General features: G+C 49.8%; 1 protein-coding gene and 1 pseudogene across 1 annotated transcript in view; one reads left to right on the plus strand and one right to left on the minus strand.

Moving 5' to 3' along the window:
* Positions 1–3,841: 3,841 nt before the first annotated feature.
* LOC103192783 lies at positions 3,842–7,141 on the minus strand (annotated as a pseudogene).
* Positions 7,142–12,719: 5,578 nt separating this feature from the next.
* EPHB2 (EPH receptor B2) overlaps positions 12,720–22,911 on the plus strand; it is a 166,907-nt gene continuing 156,715 nt past the window's right edge. Inside the window, exons 1-2 of the mRNA XM_007935686.2 lie at positions 12,720–12,776; positions 15,777–16,461. Of these exons, the coding sequence (XP_007933877.2) occupies positions 12,720–12,776; positions 15,777–16,461 (742 nt within the window). The remainder of the gene's footprint in view (positions 12,777–15,776; positions 16,462–22,911) is intronic.

Genomic DNA, 22,911 nt, shown 5'->3' on the forward strand with positions numbered 1-22,911 from the left:
ATAATATAGCACCTGCATGCAACAGGATAGTTAAAAATAAAATGAGGAAAAGGGAGGCCACACAGCACGGTGGTTAAAAGAGTACCTGGTTCAACTCTTGGATCTGCCACTTACTACTAATTACTAACTGGACAGGGTATTTAACCTCTCTGAACCCATTTTCCCCCATTTGTCAAAATAGAGAAAGGCCGAAGGAGGATGGTAAGTGGGAAGATGGATGGGTGGATGAATACTAAGTGGGATGTTAGATAAATGAGTGGGTGGATGAATGGATGGTGGATCATTGGGGGAGCAGTATAGTAGATGAGGAGTTCATTTGGCTGCTAACTAAAAGGTAGGCAGTTTAAACCCACCAGCTGCTTCACAGGAGAAAGAAGAGGCAGTCTGCTTCTATAAAGATTTATAGCCTTGGAAACTCTATGGGGCAGTTCCACTCTGTGATATAGAATCCCTATGAGTCAGAATTGACTCAAAGGCAGTGGGCTTGGTTTGGTATAGTGAAGAGATAGATGGGGTAAGTGAGAGGTTAGGTGGATTGATGGATGGATGGATAGATGTGTGAGTGGGTGGGTGGATGGGTAAATGGGGGCAATAATAATTCTATCACATCATGGGTTATAATTGTTAAAGGAGATAACATATGTGACAACTCAGTGCAGTGGCTGACACAAAGTGAGCATTCAGCGAATGATGGAGCATCTGGAGCCATCATGATACCAGTGACCGTATCTCCTGAAGGAAAAATCCGGACACCCAGACCAATGGTGTACACAGGAAAGACCATTTGATGTCTGGGTTATTGTTGTTACATGCCATGGAGTTGACTTCAACTCATGACAATAGGCCTGGGTAACGGGATGTGGGGTGGGGCTTGGAGTAGTTTGAAGAGAGAGGCTACAGGGCTACCAAAGTGAATCAGACAATTCTGCCTGCAAGGCACTTACAGTCCAGTTGAGAAGCCAGTGAATAAAAGATAGTTGTAGGGCAGTGTGACAAATGTGACGATGGGAGACATGCATAGGACTGTGGGAGCATAAGTTACCAGGGTTATCAGGAAAGGCTTCTCAGAAGAGGTGACATTTGAGATGGGCCCTAAAGGGCATGTTTGAGTGTCCCAGGCAGGACAAGGGCACAAGGAGTGTTGCAGGGAGAACGAATAATGCCTTGAGTGCCAGGTCTCAGAGTGGGAGCTTTGTCCAGTGAGCAGACAGGAGATGCAAAATATTGAGCAACCACTCAGAAGGGGTGCTGTGTAAACAACTGGGAGCCCCCTCCTGACCCCGTTAGCCAACGTGAGTAGAGTCCTGGCTCTCCCACCTCTTGTTGAGTGACTGCTCCTCTGGGCGTCCCTCTTTTTCTTTAAAATGGCCATGTCAACTGTTCCTACCTCATCGGATCGCTGTCAGGCTCTTGTGAGATGACAGAGGAAGGCATCTGGCACACGGTAGGTGCTCAGTAAGTGCTAGCTGCCATCATTATATTTTTACTACTGACTTACTAGAGTTGTGTGAAGGGTCTGTGGAATCACTTAAGTAAAGAGGCATTCAAAATTAAAAATCACTGGGTGAGTGCTAGGTGGAAGAGGCAGCCTGGTATACAGGGAAGGCTGGGGGGCAATAGGCCTGGATTCCATTTCTGACTCGCTGTGTGACCTTGGGCAAGTCAACTAACCTCTCAGCTTTGGTTACCTTATGTTTAAAAGGGGACCAATCACAGGTGTCATCAGGGCTGTTGTGAGGACTAAAGGGTCTCTTATATGCACAGGGCCACTCCCGTCCCTGCCTCCCTTCTTTCCTTACCCATCAAGAGCCCTGGTGTTCATTTACCTCCCACCCCACCCCCCAGGACCCCTTCCCAGACCCCCATCCATCATCCTGTCCTTCGCGGAGGTTAAGTGGGTCCCCAAGCAGCGAATCCAAACTCTCCTGAAGCTCCAGCCGTACAATGCGGCCCGCTGTTAGTGAGCAGCCTGTCTGGCCCCGAGGATTGGGTTTCAGCCGGGGCGGCCGGCGCTGGCAGATGCCCAGGCCAGTGGCAGGCAGGCGGGGGACAGAGTGGAGGAGCCAGCATTGTGGGGACCCCTCTGCCTGGACCTGAGAAAACATGAGCAGGCTCCAGGCAGGCAACCGAGGCAGGCAGAACAAGGCCTCCAAGCAGCAGGGGGATGAGAAGGAGTATGTGCTGTGAGAGGTCTCGGCAGAAGGATTTCGCATTAGCAGGGTCCCCTTTCCTTAAGCCTGAGGGCCGAGCAGGGGGCCGAGCTGGAAAAACAACGTGCAGCCTGTTGGCAGGTTTCACTTTAAAAAATCCAGCCTTCCGGGAGCTGCCTGGGGCTTCTCTGGCATCAGCACCCACCTCTGCTTACCTTGCTTTGGGCTGGTGAACCCAAAGCCCAATCCTCACTACGGTTTCAGAGGGGAGGGCTCAGGAAACTCCTTCAGGCTGGCCTGGGTTCAAATCCCAGCTCTAGTTCTTTCCAGCAGTGTGATTTGGGAAGATCTCTTAGGCTCTCTGGACTCAGTATCCATATCTGTACAATGGGAATTGCCATTTCAGCTTTGCAGGATATGCTATAAAGATTTAGCCTGATGGCTTCTGGAATCAGACCAAAGGGGTCAAATCCTGCTCTTTGATCCTTGATCTCACCAAGCCTCAGTTTCCTCATAAAGTTGTTCCGGGAACACAATGAGACAGTTGATGAAGGCTGTGCCCACAGATGACCTTCAAAAATGTCAGCAGTTGTCACTATTGCTGTGTGATCCAGCCTTTTCATGTTATAAAAACCCTTTGCACAGAATGCCTCCTTGGGGTCTCAGAGATATCCTGTGGGGCACTCAGATCAAGGATTTTGTTGTGTCCATTTTACAGATGATGAAACTGAGGCTCAGAGAGGTAAAGTGACTTTTCCAAGTCACCAGCTTGTCAGTGGTTTGTACCTTGTCTTCTGACTCCTGACTGTTGCCTCCTCCTGAAATTCATACTTTGGACCATGGAAAGAGCACTCTGACTCCTAGCCATTGATTGGCTGGGTCGGATCCCAAGTCTGACCATATTATAGCAGAGAGGCTTGGATTCGAGTCACTTGAGCTCCACTAGCCTCGGGTAGGGAGCAACCCAAGCTGCTGGGTGGGAAAGGTTCAGAGTGGCATCTGCTGCTTGGATCACATGCCAGGCCAATTTGCTGCCCAGAGTGTGGGCCACTGGCCACGTTGGGGGCAGAGACCCTTAGGAGCAGTCTGAACCTGTCCGTCTTCAGCCTGAACCCTCCAGCTGTCTCGTAGCTCTAGCTTAACTTCTGCCAGCACCATTCTGTGGCCCAACAGTTCTCAGGACAAGCCACGCCACTACCCTCCTCAAGAATGGCCTATGCCTCCCCACTGCCTGTGGGACAAGATCCAAACTCCTTAACCCCACAGTTGAGGCCCTATGTATTCTGGCTTCATCCTGGTCTTACCATAACCATCCATGGAATGTTTTGCTCCAACCACATGGGACAGATGCTCCAGCATGGTACAGTGGTTAAGAAAATGGGCTTAAGTGTCCAATGGACTCCACCACTCTGCCTATAGGAACCTTCCACAACTTCGCCACACTTCAGTTTTTCCATCTATAAAAGGAATGCTGAATGCTCTTCCCAGGGCTTCCTCTGAGAACCAGTCAGCTTTCTCTTTCCTTTACTAGAAGTATGACCTTGGGTAAGTCTTTGATCTCTCTTTTTGCCCAAATGGCCCCTAGTATTTCATTCTCTGTGCCTTGTATTCTCTGTGCCTCTGCCTGGTACACTCTTTCCCTCTTCTCCCAGCTTAAATGCCACCTCCTCTGAGATGCCATTCCTGATTCCCTAGTCAAAGTGAATCCCTTCTTCCTCAGGCTTCTGGCCTGAACCAACCGTCACACCCTGCCTCTTGCTGTAGTATGTTCGCTTGTTGTCCTCAAAGAAAAGGACCCTGCTGAACTCTTTCTGCATCCGCAGCACCCAGCACAAGGCCTGGCACACATTAGGTGGAATAGATGTTTGTTGAATGACCATGACCTTGTTACTTAACCCAGCCAGAGGGAGGGGAAATCAGGGATGACTGCCGGGAGGATGGAGCCTTTGAGCCAAGTCTTGAAAGATAAGTTCACCAGGCTAGCAAAGCAAGAAGGGCCAGGCATTCCAGGCAGAACAATCTGGAAAGGTCAAACCACTAAAGCTCAAGGAAACATAGTGTCTTCTGCAAGCAGAAGGAAATACAGTGGCAGAGTGGAAAGAGTGACTGGAAAGCAATGGAGCTGGTGTGGTCAGCAGGGGCCTTGAATGCCTCATTGAGGCACTGGGACTTTATCCCACAGACAGCAGGAGCCCAGAAGGTATTAAGCTCAGTTGAGACACGATCGGACATGAGCTTTACTCGGATCACTCAACTGCTGTGTGGGAACCAGATGCACCTACTATGTGCCAAGTCCAGTCCTAGGCATACAGGGTGAACAAGGCAGACACAGAGCTCCAGTCCAGAGGACAGAACAGACAGCAACCTAGCCTCCCCTGTCCCTGGAATGAGGGTCTTGGGAGATGTCAGATCAACAGGACTCACCTATGTGGTGTTACTTTAATCCCTTTCTGTGGGGTGGAGGGAGCACCAAATTACTTTATCTGAAGGACTGGTACAAATGAAAGAACTTTAGTGGATGTTCTGGTGCAATGTACAGAATAGTTAAACCCAGGATGCATGCACTATGCTGGTGAGTGTGGAAGTCACCCCTGTGGCTGTAGGGAAGCTGGGCTGAAGCCTAGCTCTCTCCATCCTGTCTCTCAGGGTGTGCTTGTCAAAGAGATGCCTTGCCAGGCCAGATTCTGGGGCCCCCACCTTATGCAGGTTGGTTACAGTCACCCAGTTCTTTGATGGATTTCACCTACTCATGTAGGTAATGTGTCTCAATGAAGTCACACAAATGATGGTTATGCTCGTCAGTGGTCAGTTTGTGCAGTCAGTGGTGATGACTCACACTTTTTCCCAAGTGTTAACACACACTCCATTGCATTCAGCCCACTCTCCCGGTCCTCACAGTCTGGTTCCTGGATATCCTGAAGGAAGATCCCCCCCACCTTGTTGGTTCTGCTGCTTCATCAGTTTCTCAGCACGTTCCCTCTCCTCATGAGACTGGTGAAGAAATTATTTAGTAAAATTCTTCAGCCACATCATTGTGCTCGAAGTAATAAGACATGGACAGGGAGATGTAGGAGGCAGAGAACGGCAGGTGGATCTGGAGTTGATGGCAGCCTCTGAGTCCTGGTTATAGTTTGGGGGCGCCTGTGAGGGGGATGTGGTTGTCACGGCAGCAGTTGAGGTGAGGCGGCGATGGCTGAGCAGCACTAGAGTGGCCGTGGGAACCTTGGAGCTTTTGATGGCACTGCTGTGAGGAGGTGGCGCAGGGTTGTCTGGGAGTGGCCAGTTGCAGGGAGGTTGGTGGACGTGGAATTTTGTTCAAGCACTGTCCAGGCAGGAAACCACAGTGACTCTGCAAAGAAAGTCTATCACTTTAATTCTTACAATAACCCATTTTACAGATGCAGAAACCGAGGCCCAGAGAGAAAAATTGATTTGCCTGCAGTCATAGTAAGGTTCTAGCCTGGACAGTCTGGGCCCCTCCCACCCTACCCTGCTCTCCCTCCCTTCCTATCCTCCAGGCCTTCATGGAAGGAGAGAATAGATACGCACACACAGAAACCCTGGTGATTTTTTAAATTTTATTTTATGTTGTCTGTTTTGTAAAGCAATAGCAAAAAAAAAAAAAAAAACAAGCTTACTTCCATTGAGATGGAGCTGACTCATAGCGACCCCTCCTTGGGTTTCCAAGGCGGTATCACTATGAAAGTAGATTGCCAAAACTTCCTTCTGAGGCATGGCTGGTGGGTTTGAACCACCAGCTTTCTGGTTAGTAGTCAAATGCCTTAGGCACTATGCCACCAGAACTCCTAAAGCAATAGCAGTGGCACCAAAAAATAACACAGATGAGGAATAAGACAGATGTGAGTTCAAATCCCAGCCCTGCCTGGCTGTGTGCCCTTGTGCAGGTTGCTTCATCTCTCTGACCTCAGTTCCTCTTCTGTAAAATGGGGATAATAACAGTATATACAAGGATCCCTTGTGGCACAAATGGTTTAGGGCTTTGCTGTTGACTGAAAGGCTGGTGGTTCAAAACCACTCAGCAGCTCCATGGGCAAAACACCTAGAAGTCTACTTCTGTAAAGATTACAGCCAAGAAAATGCTATGGGGCAGTTCTGCTCTGGCACATGGGTGGCTGTGAGTTGGAATCAACTCAATGACAAAGAATAGCAGCAACAGTATATATACTACAAGTTGTTATGGACTGAAAAGACATTTAGAGAGCCCAGCCCAAAGCCTGGCATATAATAGATGCTGAGTAAAACTTCCCTCCTCACATTTTTGGAACTATCTCATGCTATAAGGAGTGCAGACAGGTAGCAAGCAAAGAAAAATGTTCTGGCCTAAGAGCAGGTCAGGCAGAGCTGACCAGAGGAGAGGTGTGGGGAGCAGGGGTGACCACAGCCCAGCCTGAGAGAAAGGGGCGGTGATAGTGTCCACATGGGTCTCCATGCAGTCACTCTCCTGTCAGCAAAAGCTAACGACTTCAGTATGTCTCTCCTTTTAGCTCAAATATTCCTGAAATGCACACAGCTCATTCACACGCAGCCAGAGGAGCCGGCAGCCTCCCCAGCCTGCAACCTGGGCCTCCTGATTGCTTTCTTCTCCTTCTCCAGGAAGGAGAGGGGGTGCTGGTGCAGCGGGGCTGAGGCCAAAGCCGCTCCCATGGCCTTAATCCTGTTTTCTCACTGAGAAATCTGCTGGGCCTGGTTGGAGGCCTTACTCTAGCCTTTGCCTGGAGGCTGAGAATCTGTATAGCCTTGGTTTCCTCATCTGTCCCCTGGGATTTTTTTTTTTTTTTTAATGGATACTTAGAGCAACCAGGGCCTGCCTGGGAACTGGACACTCCCAGGGGCCTGGCTGCAGTGGGGGCCTCAGAGGCAAGTGGAGCAGCAATGTTAGACCAGGTGGGGATGTGTAGCACCAGGGAGGCTGGCAACAAGGTGGACAGAGGGGCATAGTCCAGCAAGGGGTCTCGAAGAGCTGCTGGCATTTCCTGAGCAACCTGCTCACCTTCCCCAGGCTCAGCCCTCCCCTCTCACCACTCTCTGCCCCACTCTTTATCTTCCACTTAGTCCCCCATAAGCTATGCTATTGCTCCCTTCCATGTCTTTGCCCAGGAGTCCCTGAGTGGCACGAACAGTTAAGCTCCTAACTACTAGATGAAAAGTTGGTAGTTGAAACCCACCCAGAGGCACCTCGGAAGACAGGCCTGACGATGTGCGTCTGAAAGGTCAGTCTTGAAAAGCCTGTGAAGCAGTTCTCCTCTGCCCTCATGAGGTTGCCATGAGTCAGAATAGACTCAACTGAAACTAACAGCAACAGTAACATGCCTTGCCCGCACGATACCCACTGTCTCGAATGCCCTTCCCACTCGGCCTCACTGACTCCCCCCTAATTCATTCTTTAAGCCTCTATTCCAGTGTCATTTCCTCCAAGACACCTCCCCTAAACTTGACATTCTTTTTCTCTCCTTCCATACTCAGTTCCCATAACCCACAGTACCCCTAGCACATCTCCGTGGCAGTCCTTGTCGTGATGTATGATGATTAATTATCTGTGTACAGTGAAAATAGCTTTCTCTGCATGAGGGATCATCACTGTCACAGTGTAGAGGGGGGTGGGGATATTTCCAGCCCATGAGAGGCAGCTCGATGAAGCCTAGGGTCCCCAAAATGTGAGAAGTGAAATGATAGTTAGTTCATTACTTTTAGAAACTAGTTGCAGACGGACATTTTTAATTGTCTTGTGTTTATTTCTCATCTTTTTATGGCGAGTGATACTGGTTTTCCATTTATAATAATGACTACCTTTTTCCTCTTTAAAATGCACTTAACACAAAAATAAGTCATTGGAAGAAAAGTAGTTATTAAGCAATAGTACCAATTGTAGGTGGAAATAGCTAAAATCATGAATGTTAACTACATGGCAGACTCTAGTTTGGGTAACCTCGATGGAGCAGACGGGTTGCATGCATTCAAGTCTTGCAGATCAGGGGAAATTCAGCCTTTGGCTGAAGGCCTATTATGTGTCAAACCCTATGTTGGGCCTTAGGGGCCCCAGAACCAAGACCTATCACCTGCCGTTTAGGGGACCACAGACCATTGGAAGAGAATGGCACACAGGGGCAGTTACCATCCAGGGTATCTGCAAGTGCCAGGACATGTAAAAACACTAGCAGCTGGCTGCATTGTCAGAGCTGTGGGAGCGGTATAAATTCAGGAGGACTTCTCAGAAGAGGTGACCTGAGTTGAGATATCATGAAGGAGGAGAATTAGGGCAGGGCAGGAGAGAGAAAAGGTTAGAGGAGCAACCTGTGCAGCTAGAGCAGAGCTGTGAGTGGAGTAGCTATGTGACCTTGGGCAAGTTACCAAACCTTTGGAAGCCTCAGTTTTCCCATCTGTGAAGTGGGACAGCATCAACTACCTCTTGGCATTGTTGTGAGAATGTTGGTGAGAATGTCTGTTTCCTAGTAAGGGATCAGTGGATGTGGTGAGTTCTCCTCTTTGTTGAGTTTCAGGGTGATAAGATTAGAGGAGAAAGGTCCAGGTGTTATAGAGAGGAGAAAGGAAGTGCTCATGGGGGAAATAGGTCTTGGCTTCCTCAACCCACCCAGGTCCCTGAAGCAAGAAATATTAACTCCACTTTTCCCCCAGGGAGCTTAACTTTTGACTTGGTTTGAGAAGAACAAAGAAGAAACTCAGAGCATACCAGGAAAACAGCTTCAGATAGACTGGGAAGGGTTCCTCAGGGGTCTGTGGCCTTCGAGTGCAAAATGTGATGTTTGTCAGATGTTGGCAGGCAAGGTCTGCAGGGTGAGGGAGCTGGGTGGCCTAAGCTGGAGCCTCTTCACTTTCAGGGGCCACCTAATGAGCCCAAAGGAAATGGCACATGTTCAGGTGTTGGGTCGGCCAGAAAGCCCCACACTCAGTCTGAAAGTAATAATTGCCCTTTCCTGAGGCTCTACTTTGTGCTGGGCTCCAAGCTCATACACTTCACATCTCAGTCCTCTTGTCTGCACTTGAAAGGTATTATGGCCATTTCCAGGTTAGGTAACCAAGGCTTAGAAAGGTTACATGTCCAAGTTACAAGGCAAATAGGTGGCAGGACTGATGTTAGAATCAAGCTCTCTCTGGAGCCCTTGAATAGTGCAAACAGTTAATGCACTCAGCTGGTACCCAAAAGATTGTAGGTTCAAGTCTACGCCGATGTGCCTCAGAAGAGAAGCCTAGTGACCAACTTCCAAAAAAAAAATCTGCCATTGAAAACTCTATGAAACACACTTCTATTCTGACATACATGTAGTCATTATATGTCATTGACTCAACAACTGGGTTTCTGACATCCCAGCCCCTGGTTCATCTGCTCTGCCAACTTGCCAGTTCATGCAGCAGTAGACAGAAAGAGCCACAGCCACTCCTTGGAAGGAAGACTTGGCAATCTACTTCTGTAGTGATACCGCCTTGGAAACCCAAGGAGGGTCGCTATGAGTCGGATCCGGCTTGACGGCAGTGAGTCTCTTTTTCTTTTTTTTTTTTTTTTGAGACAGAAAGAAGTGTCAAAATTCAAAAGGAAAAGGGGAAGGGGAAGTTGAGGAGAGAGATGCTGTGTGTTCTCTCCTGCCACGACCCAGAGGGGTGACAGCTGTCATTGTTCGCCAGGTTCCCAGGCAAAGCCCAGGACCGGCATTGCTGCCCTGTCCCTACCAAGGGCCTGCAGACTGCTCACTCCCTCTTCATTCCTTCCTGTCTGTGAGCCAGGAATCCTTGCGTGGTGCAGATGGTCAGTGCGTTTGGCTATTAACCAAAACGTTGGAGGTTCCAGTCCATCCAGAGTGCCATAGGAGAAAGGCCTGGCAGTCTACCTCTGAACACTGAGTCATTGAAAATCCCATGAAGCACAATTCTACCCTGACCCACACAGGGTCGCCATGAGTCAGAATTGACTTGATGGCAAATAGTTAACTGGAGCGAGCACCAGGCAATCCATTTACTCCCAGTCCTTCTGAGATCTTCCCTTCCCTGTTGGCCACCAAGCATGGGTTTGGGCCATGAATTCCTAATGAACATGGCAGATATGGTGGAAGGCAGAAGTAGGTGGTAGCACCCCCAGCCTGAGCTTCTTGGGAGCTCAAGGTGTAAGGCCTAGTTTTTAGTTCATGAGTTTTGATAAGTCCTTTGCCCTCTCTGGGCCTGTGTTTCCCATCTGTACAAAAAGGATGTCCTTCTCTGGGCCATGGAATCCTCTAGTGCTTGGCCTCTGGGTCAGCCCAGGAGTCCTGCCAAGGGGTGGGGCCACCTGCTTGGCGGGCTTCCTCCCCCACCAACACTCTTCTCCTCCCAAGCAGAGTCTCCTCTCTCCCTTGTTCCACACAGCTCCCAGCAGCTGTTTCTCGAGCCCAGGCGGAGAGCCCGGCTTGGCGCGTCTCTGGCTGAGGCCAATGAGAGAAAACAGGTTAAAAGTTCAGCCCTTGTTCTCTCCAGGAAGAAAAATCTGTAGCATTCCGAGTGTGAAAAGGACCCCTTTTTTCAGCTCCAAAGAAGCATAATAGAACTTCCCTCCAATTTGCCATCAAAAAGACGCCCTTGGCATTAGGCTCCACCGTCCCTGGCACACACACCTCCCTGCCAGCCCCCATTGCAAAGGGACACAGTGACCACAAACACAAGCCACAGGCGGTCCTGGGGACGCCTCACATCCTCTTGTCAGATCGTAGGTCTGACTGAGGTTGCCCCTGGCCCAATGCTTCCTCCCACCCGCCCTCCATCCCCACCGCCCCTGCCCTAGTTCACGCCTTGTTAGCTCCCCTGTGGATCTTCACAGCAGTCTGGATGACGAGCCCCTGCCCCACTCTCCATGCCCTACTTCATCCAGGCCAGGCCATCAAACTCTTAAAGTATCTAGAAGTTTACAAGGCTGAACACCTAAAGCTCATACTCTGCCACCAATTCCTGTGTGATCTTTGGGAAGTCACGTCCCCTCTCTTAGTTCTTCAGTTTCCCTATCTCCAAAATGAGGTGGTTGGGCTGGGCCAGGAGTAGCATCTAAATAGTGCTCATTTTCCGGAGCACTGTGCTGAGAAGCACTGTGTGGCCTTGGAGTGGAGGGATTGGTTGGTAATAAATATCTGCCTGGGCACAGACTTGGAGCAAGGCAGCAAGCATGCCTCTCATCTGCTGTCCCTGAGCTGTGTGGTGTGGAAGGTCCTGTGTAGCTGTGACCTTCTAAGTCTCTTCTGCTTCCATGAGTCACTTGTCCTGCGGGATCACAGACTTCACCTACTTCTCCCATAGATCTTTCTAGTCATATCTCATCTCCACTAAGATTGTGAACTGCTCAATAGTCAGGCTGTGCTTAGTCACCGTTTTTTCTCTCAGGGTGTTTAGCACAGTGCCTGGTACCTAGTAGGCATGAGGATGTATTTATTGAACAAACATATTTGCTGGATTTATTGAACATTCACTCCAGAGCTATCAATTTAAGTCCCTTTGATACAATGCAATGTGACTCATGAAGTGTTTTGGAGCATGTGTGGCAGGTAAAAGGGTCAGAGCCTGACCCAGGAGTGAACGGGGTATCTCTCTGGCCCAATGTGTCTTCTTCTCATCTCCTTCCAGTCGCCAGAGCTGAGGGGAGGCCAGTGAGCCCTGGCTGGTCTGAGTCTCATGACCCCTAGGGGCCTGGCCACACTGGATGCAGGGCTCACCCTCAAGACCCTCCTTCCCCAGGTCCCGACGCTGGGGGCAAAGTTGCCCTAGCCTGGGGAGGAGAAGTCCCAGGAATGGGGACCCAATGGAAAACTCCAGGTTCCTGGAGAAAAGAAGAGGGTACCCTAACAGGAACTATGGACCAACTGGGATGGGAGGGTGGCCCTGCTAAGGACCATGCTCCTGCTTTTGAGGATTTAATGTGAGCTGAAAAGCACACAGACACCCAAAGTTTGCCGTACAGTTTCAAGGGTTTCCTGGTAGACCTGGAGTCCCTGTGTGGTACAAATGATTAACATGCTCAGCTGCAAATCAGAAGGTTAGAAGTTCTAGTCCATCCAGCAGTGCCTTGGAAAAAAGGCCTGGTATCCACTTCCAAAAGATCAGCCATTGAAAAGCCCATGGAGAACAGTTCTATTCTGACACACCTGGGGTCACCGTAACTCAGAGTAGACTCCATGGCAACTGGTAAAAAACACGGTGGACAGTCTCAAACCCATCCAGGAGACCCCAGATTAAAACTTCCCTCCACAGGAAAAGGAGGGAAAGGGTTGTACCTAGGAAGGTGAGACATGACTGTCTGAGGGTAGAACCATGGATGGAAGAGCGGGAGTTGGGTCTAGAGAGGTGGAGACAGATGATTGGCTGTGGCATGGGAGTAGGTGGGATTATGAAGTGGAGAGGGGTATCCCAACAGGGGTAGCAACCTGAAGTATTAACACCAGAGAATTAGGGCAATGGAAGTAGGTGGGGGTAAGTAAACAAGGATGGGAGGGTTGGTGTCTTAGGGACACTGCAGAGTGATTGACAGCACCAGTAGGTGGGGCTAGCCAGTGACCCTTTGCTCTCCCCACAGAAACACTGATGGACTCCACCACAGCAACAGCCGAGCTGGGCTGGATCGTGCATCCTCCGTCGGGGGTGAGTCCATGGCCCCCAAATCCTGTTTGATCCCCCAGGACTCTTGGGGCACTGTTGCAGGGCACTGGATGCCCCTCACATTCCAGCCCCCTTTACTCCTTCAGGGCCCAGAGCCAGGCCTCTTCTCACTGCCCAGCCCTCCTGGTTCCCTACCACTGATGGAGCTCTGGTTGCCTTGACAACATACTGGCTGCTCTCCATCCTTATCCTATGAAATCCTCAGGGTGAGACTGAGAAGTCAGTGCCTGAGCTGCCCCCATTTTACAGATGAGGAAAGTAAGTGCCATTTCCTGAGCATGGCAGGTACTGTGTCAATCACCTGTGCATACATCCTCTCCAACCCATTTTACAGATGCAGAAGCTGTGGCTCAGAGAGGTATAGCCACCATCTGTGCAGGGCCCTACAGCTCGTTAGTGATGGGGCTCAGGCTTATATTCAGGTCTGTGACTGAGTCCTCTCTGCCCCCATTTTGGGTTCCCATAACACAAGGACCTGCCTCCCAGGGGGTCTTAGCTCACATTTCCCTGTGTCCAGTTTCTGTAATTTCCCCAAGAGCAAGATTGGACCCAATTTGAGATTCCTCTTGCTCCCCACAATACCCAGCCCTGCATCTGCATGCAGGCTATGAGGTCAGACACTCCTGATACTCTAACTCTGCCACTAACTAGCTGTGTGACTTTGGTCCAGTTCCTGTACTTCTCTGAGCCTCAGTGTCTTCATCTGCATGCTGGAAATAATAATGTGTTCTCCATAGGGCTGTGATGAGGTTTTCCTGCAAAGTGTCTAGCACAGTGCCTGGTATAGAATGGACCCCCAACAAAGAGCAGTATAACTGTCACTATTGTCATCATCGTCATTGTCATCATCATCAGTTTTAATGTCATTCTCTCCTCATATCCCTGGCCTCTGGGGAGGGCTCTGGACTCCCACAACCCATCCCTCCCCTCTCCTCCACTGGGACTCAGCTGCTGCTCCTGGGAGCTGTATACTGCCCACCCCCCTAGGCCTGTGCTCTCAATAGGCAGAGCCCTGGGGTCAGGTCTCTTTCTGTGGCTCTTTCTTGTCACCAATTTTCCATCTGTGAAGGCGGCTGGGCCCACAGCCCCACCCTGCCAGTAATGAGGCCAGCCTGGGCTTCAGGGCCCCCGGACGCAATTATTTGGGGTGTTTAGGCTGCAGGGCCTCCGCATGTTAATTAGAGAGAGGGGAGAAAGGCAGAGTGCTCTAATTAAGTGCTCTAATTAAGTTCTGAAGAAGAGCAGCGGTTGTAACAAGGGGCTGACTTTGTCACATGGTGCCACCAAAAAATATAAAAAATCAAATGGAGCTGCAGAGCCGCCATTGACAAGGAGGCCGAGCCAGCAGGCGCCAGCTCTGCTTTGCCTTCCCCGTGCTCACGCACCCTTCCAAACAGCCATCCCTCCCTGGCGGCAGCCACCGCACCACCCCGGCAGACTTGGCCTGGAGAGGCAAAAGGACAAAAGACACCCACGTGATAGTGTATCTCTCCCACCAACTGCTACCCCACCCCCACCCCAGTCACATTGGCAGTTTTGGAGAAAGAAGCCCAGAGAGGGGAAGTGACTTGCCTAAGGTCACATATCAAGTTAGCAGAGCAGGGACTAGAACTCAGGTCTCTTGGTGTGCTATTGGATCCTTGTGTTCAAGACACTGTGGGCAAGCACATGAATGAGGCTGGGCCTATATGACCTGAGTTAAATGGCATCACATCTCTAGTCTCTACTCCCTCATCTGTAAAACGGAGATGATCATATGTATCACATGCAATAATTGTGACAAATAAATGAAATCCTGTTCCAGCTTCCTGTCACAGGCCTGGCTTGGGTGGAAGGGGGCCTTTGGGGTTGGCTACTTTGGGTCGACCCAAGGGGAGGCCAGCTGAAGGAGGACATGGGGGAAGCAGAGGATGAATTGTACCCACAGCAAGCTTTCAGCCTCCCTGGGAGACCAGACCAAGTGGGCTGAGTGAGCCGGACACAAGCCCGGCAGATTGCCCCCAAGTCCTGAGGGAGAGTCAGTGAATGCAAATTCTAAGAAGCCTGAGGGAGAACCATAAGAGATTCCAGAAAGGACAGACTAAGAGGAGAAGGAGGGTGCTCCACGGAGTGCCACAGTTGGGCAAAGCCTCAGCGGGAGAAGGGGTGTGACTGTGAGGGTATGAGGACAGACTGGGCTCAGTGCCTTCCCCTTCCAATTTTCCACAGCCCAGTTTGTCCCTCTCCAGCAGTGATGCTCAGGGACTCTCCATAGGGTGTGTGACAGCTCAGGCCAGGACACCTTCCCCAGGCAGGAAAGCTGCTAGTTCTCCCTCCAGGTACCAGAGAGCCTTCCAGCTCTTGCAGAAAACTGTAGCAGGTTAAAAGCCCCAGAGCAGAGCTACTCTCTTGGGAAGGGCCCTGTCTTCCCTGTCAACTGGGAGTTCCATAGGTGAGGACTGCCTTCCTGCATCAGACTGGGAGTCCTGGAGAGCAGAGGCTAGTCTCCTCCCTCAGACTGGGAATCTCCCAAGGGTAAGGACTGTGTTTCCCTGGCCAGACAGGGAGCTCCCAAAGGGCAGAAGTTCTGTCTCCCCATTAGCAGGTGCTCCCTAAGGGCAGGGATTTCTCTGTTTTCCCTTCCAGGTGGGAGCTTCCCAGGAGAAGGGTGATGTCTTGAACACTTGACAGTGTTCCATGATGAGTAAGGAATACCAAGAGCAGGATCTGTGTGCCCTTTCCCATGAGATGGTGTGTCTCCCTTATAGACTGGGGAATTCATAAGGGCCAAGGCCATGTTTCCCCCATCAGGCTGAGACTTCTCTGATGGTAGAGATCATGTCTCCATCATCAGACTGGAAGATCCCTAAGGTAGAGTCTGTGTCTCTTCTATTAGACCAAGAGGCCACTGATGGTAGTAGTCATGTCCACTCTCATCAGACTGGAGGATTCCCTGAGGGAGGGTCTGATGTCTCCCCCAACTGACTGGCATTTCACCCACAGTGGGAAGAGGTGAGTGGCTATGATGAGAACATGAACACCATCCGAACGTACCAGGTATGCAACGTGTTTGAGTCAAGCCAGAACAACTGGCTACGGACCAAGTTTATCCGGCGCCGTGGCGCCCACCGCATCCACGTGGAGATGAAGTTCTCTGTGCGCGACTGTAGTAGCATCCCCAGTGTGCCTGGCTCCTGCAAGGAGACCTTCAATCTCTATTACTATGAGGCCGACTACGACTCGGCCACCAAGACCTTCCCCAACTGGATGGAGAACCCGTGGGTGAAGGTAGACACCATCGCAGCCGACGAGAGCTTCTCCCAGGTGGACCTGGGTGGCCGAGTCATGAAGATCAACACCGAGGTGCGGAGCTTTGGGCCCGTGTCCCGCAGTGGCTTCTACCTGGCCTTCCAGGACTACGGCGGCTGCATGTCCCTCATTGCCGTGCGTGTCTTCTACCGCAAATGTCCCCGTGTCATCCAGAATGGTGCCATCTTCCAGGAGACACTGTCAGGCGCTGAGAGCACATCACTGGTGGCCGCCCGGGGCAGCTGCATCACCAACGCTGAGGAGGTGGATGTGCCCATCAAGCTTTACTGCAACGGGGACGGCGAGTGGCTGGTGCCTATTGGGCGCTGCATGTGCAAAGCTGGCTTTGAGGCTGTGGAGAATGGCACTGTCTGCCGAGGTAAGGGACACAGCATAGCCAAGGGGGGTGCCCCTGTGAGGGCATGGATTGGGATCAGCTGCAGAATTGGCCTGACAGCTGGGAGCTCCAGCTGGTAAGGGCAGTGGCCTAGAGTGGACCCTGAGGCACTCCATGGCCAGAGTTCCCAGCCAGCTGTTGTTCAGCATCTAAGGGGCTGGCACTGAAGCAGCACTTCCTGAAGAGTGATACATGTATGTACTCCGGGTGGTACATGAGATGATTTCAGTTGGCACAAGGACAAACTTTTAAAAATATTTTAATTCTTACTTATTTAATTGATGGCCAGGGATATTGGCTTGTTGTTGTTGCTTTCATGTGCAAAAGTGATATAAAATTCCCTTTTTTAAGAAAATGTATGTTGTTGTGATCGAGTGCCATTATGTCAATTTTTAACTCATAGCAAGCCCACGCAACAGGGTAGAACTGCCCCGTACGGTTCTCTAGGCTATGATCTTTATGGAAGCAGATTGTTAGCTCTTTCTCCCACAGAGCCACTGGGTGAGTTTGAACCACCGACCTTTCGGTTAGCAGCCAAGCACTTAACCATTTCTGCCACCAGAGCTCCTTCAGAAAATGTATAAGGTATAATAAATAACATTTATATGTTAATAAGTTAACATTCATTGAGCAGTTACTGCATCAGTCAGTATGGGTCAGGCTAAGCTGCACTGACAAAGCAGTAAGGGTTTATTTCTTGCCCATCACTACGTGTCTACCATGGGGCAGCTTGGGACTCCTCACTCTGGAATCCAAGTGAATGGAGGAGCCCCCATTTAGAATGTTGCTATCATCAGGGCAGAAGGAAGGAGAGAGAGTGAGAATTGTACACTGACTGGCTCAAAAACTTTTACCTGGAGTGACCCACATGTCACTCCTGTACACTTTTCAGTGGCCAAAGCAAGTCACATGCTACTTCCAACTCAAAAAGATGGGGAAGTGCATACCCACTGAGTTTTACCCTCACTGTGTGCTGAGCACTTTATATGTCTTAACTCACCTCATCCTCACAACAACCCTGTCAGGGATAATGCCATTTACATGGAAAATGGAGACTTGGAGAGCTCATATAGAGAGTCAGTAGAGCAGCCAGACTCTTCACCCAGTAGTGTGGTTCCAAAGCCCAGCCTTGTAACCGTCGTCGTTGTGTCAACTCCAACTCAGTGTGACCCTATGGGACAGAGTAGAACTGCCTCATAAGGTTTCTGAGGCTCATAGGGTTTGCTGACTTTTTAGTTAGCAGTTGAGCACTTTGACCATTGCACAACCATGTTCCTTACCATCATGCCACACAAGTTAATTTCAGGAAGAGTACTAAGTAAATAATAGTACAGGTGGTGTTTGAATATGGCAAAGGTGAGAAAGGTGGTTTGCAAACATAAGAAATGTGTGAGAGGCACTGCGTGGTGGTAAGAATTCTGGCTGTGGAGACAGACAGACCTGATTTCAAATCCCAGGCCTGCCAATTGTTAGCTATATGACTTTGGCCAAGTGTAAAACTCCCTTTCATAATAGGGTGATTGTAAGGATTTAAGAACCTAATACATGTCAAGCACTTTGAATGTCTAGGACACAGTAAGTGCTTAATAAATGTTAACTAAATGAGATGGTATATACAAAGTCCCTGGGTAGCACAAATGGTTCAGCACTGGACTACTCACTGAAAAGCTGGCAGTTCAAATCCATCCAGGGGTGCTTCAGAAGGAAGTCCTGGCAGTCTGCTTCAGAAAGGTCACAGCTTTGAAAAACTATGGAGTGTGGTTCTACTGTGCATGCTTGGGGTCATCATCAGTTGGAACTAACTCAATGACAACTAACAACAACAGCAAAGGATATGATGTGTACAAAGCCCAGCCTATATAGTTGGCACAGAGTGGTGTTAGCTGTGACGGGGTTGATCTTAATGGTGGTATTGATCTTGACAATGGTGATATAGGGGATTTGAAGCCTCCTTGTGTTACTTCCGCTTCCACTAACAAGGGCTGGGGTTGGATTCTGGGGTGCCTCAAGTACCAGGTTAAGAGTTTGGACCTTATTCCAGGGCTACTGGAGAGCCAATGAAAGTTCTTGAGCCAGGGAGTGGTTACAATGGCCCTCATCTTTATAAAGTGCTGTCCATGGCTCTTCACTCCAGTACTCTTAGGCAAGCCAGGCAGCATTTTAAAGAAGATTCCTGGAGGGATGAATGGGGGACTCAAGAAAGAGGAGGCAGTAGCTGTTGTAGGAATCCCTGGAGCTGATGGCAGCCTGGACTGGGGCATCCACAGCACTGGGGAAGAGGAGGGGTCTGACCAAGAGATATTTTGCCAATAGAACAGATAGGGTATGATGACAGGTGGTAAAGACAGGGGAGGGAGGAGTCAAAGGTAACACAGGGGCTTCATGTTGATGTGATGTTCTGGAAAAGAAAGGAGGCTGGTTTCTTGGGGAAGATAACAAATTTAGTTTCATAGACATGAGTGTGAAAATGCAGAGCCTGGGAAGATGCAGTGGTGAGAAGAGGGGGTGGAGACAGAGAGAGCGGATATTATTTACCCATTGTTCATTGTTTATTCATTCATCAACCTCACTCATCAGATGCATCACATTTATTCATCACATTCAATCATCAGACTTGCGTCCAATCTTGTGCTGAGTATCAGGTAATACAGAGAAGGATCAAACTGCAGCCCCTGCCCTCTGGGAGCTCACAGTCTAGTGGGGGTGAGAGACCTGTAAATGAACAAGGTGGCAATGCATTAGATGTGTTTTACTAGGAACACTGCGTGGGCTGCAGTGGGCACAGAAAATGAGAGAAGGCTTCAAGAAAGAGGTAGTAGCAGAGCTGAGTCTTGAGAGAGGGGTGTGTTAGCCAGGTGGCCCAGGTAAAGGCTTTCTGGAGGATGAAGCTACATGAATAAAGGCCTGGGGACAGCTAAGGACTCAAAGAGAGATGTAGGGAAAACTGTCACCCAGATGAAGTGGTATATTAGTTATGCCTAAGATATTTGACTGCTAACCAGAAGACTAATGGTTCAAACCCACCAGCCACTCCTCGGAAGGAAGGTTGGGCAATCTACTTCTGTAGTTATATCACCTGGGAAACCCAAGGAGGGGTCGCTATGAGTCGGGTCCAACTCAACAGCAGTGAGTTTTTTATTGCTGCTTAATGAATTACCCCAAAACTTAGCAGCTTAGAACAACTAACATTTATTATCTCATAGTTTCTGAGGGTCAGTTACCTGAGGGTGTCCTGGGCCAGGTCTCTGGCTCAAGCTGGTGGCTGGGACTACAGTTTCATCAGAAGGCTCAACTGGGGAGGGATCAACTTCCAACCCCACTCATGAGATCATCAACAGGCTTCAGTCCCTCACCACTTGGGCCTCTCACATTTGCAGTGGCTTCCCTTAGAGTAAGCAATCCCAGAGAGAGCACCCAAGACAAAAATCACCGTCTTTTTATCACCAGATCTCAGAAGTGACAGCTCATCACATTCTGTTTGTTAGAGGCAAATCATCAAATCAGCCCTGACACCCGGGGAGGGCATTACACAGGGTGTGAATGCCAGGAGGTGGGATCATTGGGATCATCTTTGAGGGTGTCCATCACCAGAGACTCTCAAAGTCAGAAGCTATCTTTGCGAGTCGTGGGGGTGGGAGGTGGTGCTGGGACAGGGGCTCCCTGGCCCTGACAGCCTGCCTGGAGCCCAGGCCCAGCCTAGCCAGCTGCCGGGTGTGAGTGGGGACATGATTAATGAGCTCAGAGAGCCCAGCGGGACACCAGCTGTTGCTCTGGCCTGTGCTGCAGCCACCCAGATGTGGGGCTGCTCAGCCCCAGTCCCGCAGGCCCTGGCCTGCCACCGCAGGACATGTGGAAATGGTGATTACAGCTCATAACTGAGTGGTTTGCAAAATGCTTTCTTGTGCCTTAGCTCAGGGATCCTCAACCCTTACCAGGCCTCAGAAGCACCTGAGAAGTGTGTTCAGATTCAGACTTCTGGGCCTGACTCAAACTTCTCTCCTAGGTTGATGGCTCTGAGGGAAGTCCAGGAATCAGCATTTTTTAACAAGCAGCCCTAATAATTCTGTAATAGCATCATTAGCTCAGAGGTATGATGTGATAACATATCCCTGGCTAGATGGAGCTGGGATTCAAGGCCAAAGGGTAACCACAAGCCTGGCTTCTACAATACCCCAAGGAGCACCCACCCTAAGGAAGGGATGTTAGCAGAATCTCCCAGAGGGTGTGGTTTGAAAAGACCCATTTAGTATTGAAACATAATTTGATAGGGGGAAAAAATGCATTGTTCTGTTAATACTCATTTGAGAAAATGGATAGAAAGTCTGCTTACTCATTGTCATTGAGTCAATTCTAACTCATAGCAACCTCTATTGGGTTTCCAAGTCTGTAAATCTTTACAGAAGCAGACTGCCCCATCTTTCTTCTATGGAGCAGCTCATGGGTTTGAACCACTGGCCTTTTGGTTAACAGGCAAATGCCTTAACCACTACACCACCAGAGCTCTTTAACAAAGTTTGCTTGGCAGGTGGGAATAGGTGAGGCTGCCTGGGGAATGGCCACTGTGGCTAACAAAGACTTGGGAGTTCTGGTGCAGTGAAGGTTCATCAAGCTACAGTGAACAACCCGTGGTACCTGCTGTGTGCAGGGGACGGGGTGGGGGGGCTGGAGTAGTCAGTCATACAATAAGCATGTATTGAGTACCTACTGTGTAGCAGTTAGCTCTTTACCAAATATTTATTGAGAATCTACTATGAGCTAGACATGTTCCAGGTGCTAAGGAATACAGAAATGAGAAAGATAGACATGTTTGCTATCCTCCCAAAGTTTTCAGTCTGGATGGGTGGATGAGAGAAGATGGAGGGGAGGAGTTAATGAACAAATAAAATAGTTACAGACTGTGATATTGTTGTTATTGTGTTGTTTCATGCCATCGAGTCGGATCCAACTCATAGTGACCCTGCCTCAGGTTTCCAAGGCAGTATCACTATGGAAGTAGATTGCCCAACCTTCCTTCCAACGAGCGGCTAGTGGGTTTGAACTGCCAGCCTTCTGGTTAGCAGTCAAGTACCTTAGGCACTATGCTACTGAGTGAAGGAAAAAAATAGGACATGACAACAGAGCTCAGGAAAGACTTCTTTTAGCCAGGTAGTCAGGGCAGACTTCTTGGAAGAGGTGTCATTTAAGTTGATGGAGGCTGCCCTTGGAGGCTGTAAGTGATGTGAGTGATCACTGCTGTCGAGTCGATTCAACTCATAGCAGCCCCTCCTTGAGTTTCCGAGGCAATGTCTCTATAGAAGTAGATTGCCCAATCTTCCTTCTGAGGAGTGGCTGGTGGGTTTGAACTGCCATCCTTCTGGTTAGCAGTCAAATCAGAAGAGAGTATTTCGGGCAGAAGGTCCATGAGAAACTCTGAGACTCAGGGTTTGGCCTCAAGTGGCTTCTGGAAAAGTAGGGACTCAGACACGTGGAGAACAAGGCAGAGCACATGGAGGTACGTCCAGGCATCTTTTCAGGTCAGGGATGTGGGAGGGCTCCACAGAGGAGGTGGCATTTGGATTAGGCCTTGAGGAATGAGTAGAATTTGGATGGCTCGAGGGAGAAAGGGAACTACATGAATAAAGACCCTGAGATGTGACAGTACGGGGTATGTTTGGTGGGTGCCAAGTGCTTTCTCTACTGATATAAGGTTTAAAATCAAACCAAACTGACTGCCATCGAGTCAAAGCCAATTCAGTGACCCCCTTTGGGTTTCTGAGGCAGTAAATCTTTACAGAAGTAGATTGCCCCATCTTCTTTCTGCAAAGCGGCTGGTGGGTTTGAACCGCCGACCTTCTGGTTAGCGGTCAAATGCCTTAGGCAGTGCACCACCAGAGCTCTTTGGGTGTAGGGGTTAGACCATGACTGTGCCCTACTCATTCATCTATTAAGTGTTGATTACTACCTACTCAGGCCTGCACTGGCTGCCAAGTAGGGGCTCTTGAGACTGCCTTCAGAAGAGCTGTGCCCCCTTCCCTACCTCAGTCCCCAATGTCCTCATAGTTCCCACTGGGGCTTCCCCCCCACAGCTCAGCCTGGGGTGGGGATAGGGGGGTGTGCTTGGAACTCCTTCTCAGCTGCCTTCACCCAAAGCCCTGAGTCTGTTTCTCCCACTCTTTCCACATCTCTATGGGTTTTATTGTGAATGGGCCCCTGCCTCAGTTTCTCCAAGTCTGTCTGTCTCCCTGTTTCCCTCTGCTTTCCTACCTTAGCTCAGTGGGAGAGCCCAGCCTTGCACCTGTGGGGGGCCCTGCCCTCCTCTCTCAATAGCTGACCCGCATCTATAACAGATCTGGAGGCCGTTCCACAGTGAGCATGAGTGCTGCGATACTATCTGGTGTAATGGGATTTTTAATATTTAGCTTGGACGGGGAGAGGGGCTGTTAGCCAGCGCAT

Source organism: Orycteropus afer, unplaced genomic scaffold, assembly GCF_000298275.1.
Source record: "Orycteropus afer afer isolate SDZICR_OR568_19922 unplaced genomic scaffold, OryAfe1.0 scaffold00031, whole genome shotgun sequence".
NCBI lineage: Eukaryota > Metazoa > Chordata > Mammalia > Tubulidentata > Orycteropodidae > Orycteropus > Orycteropus afer.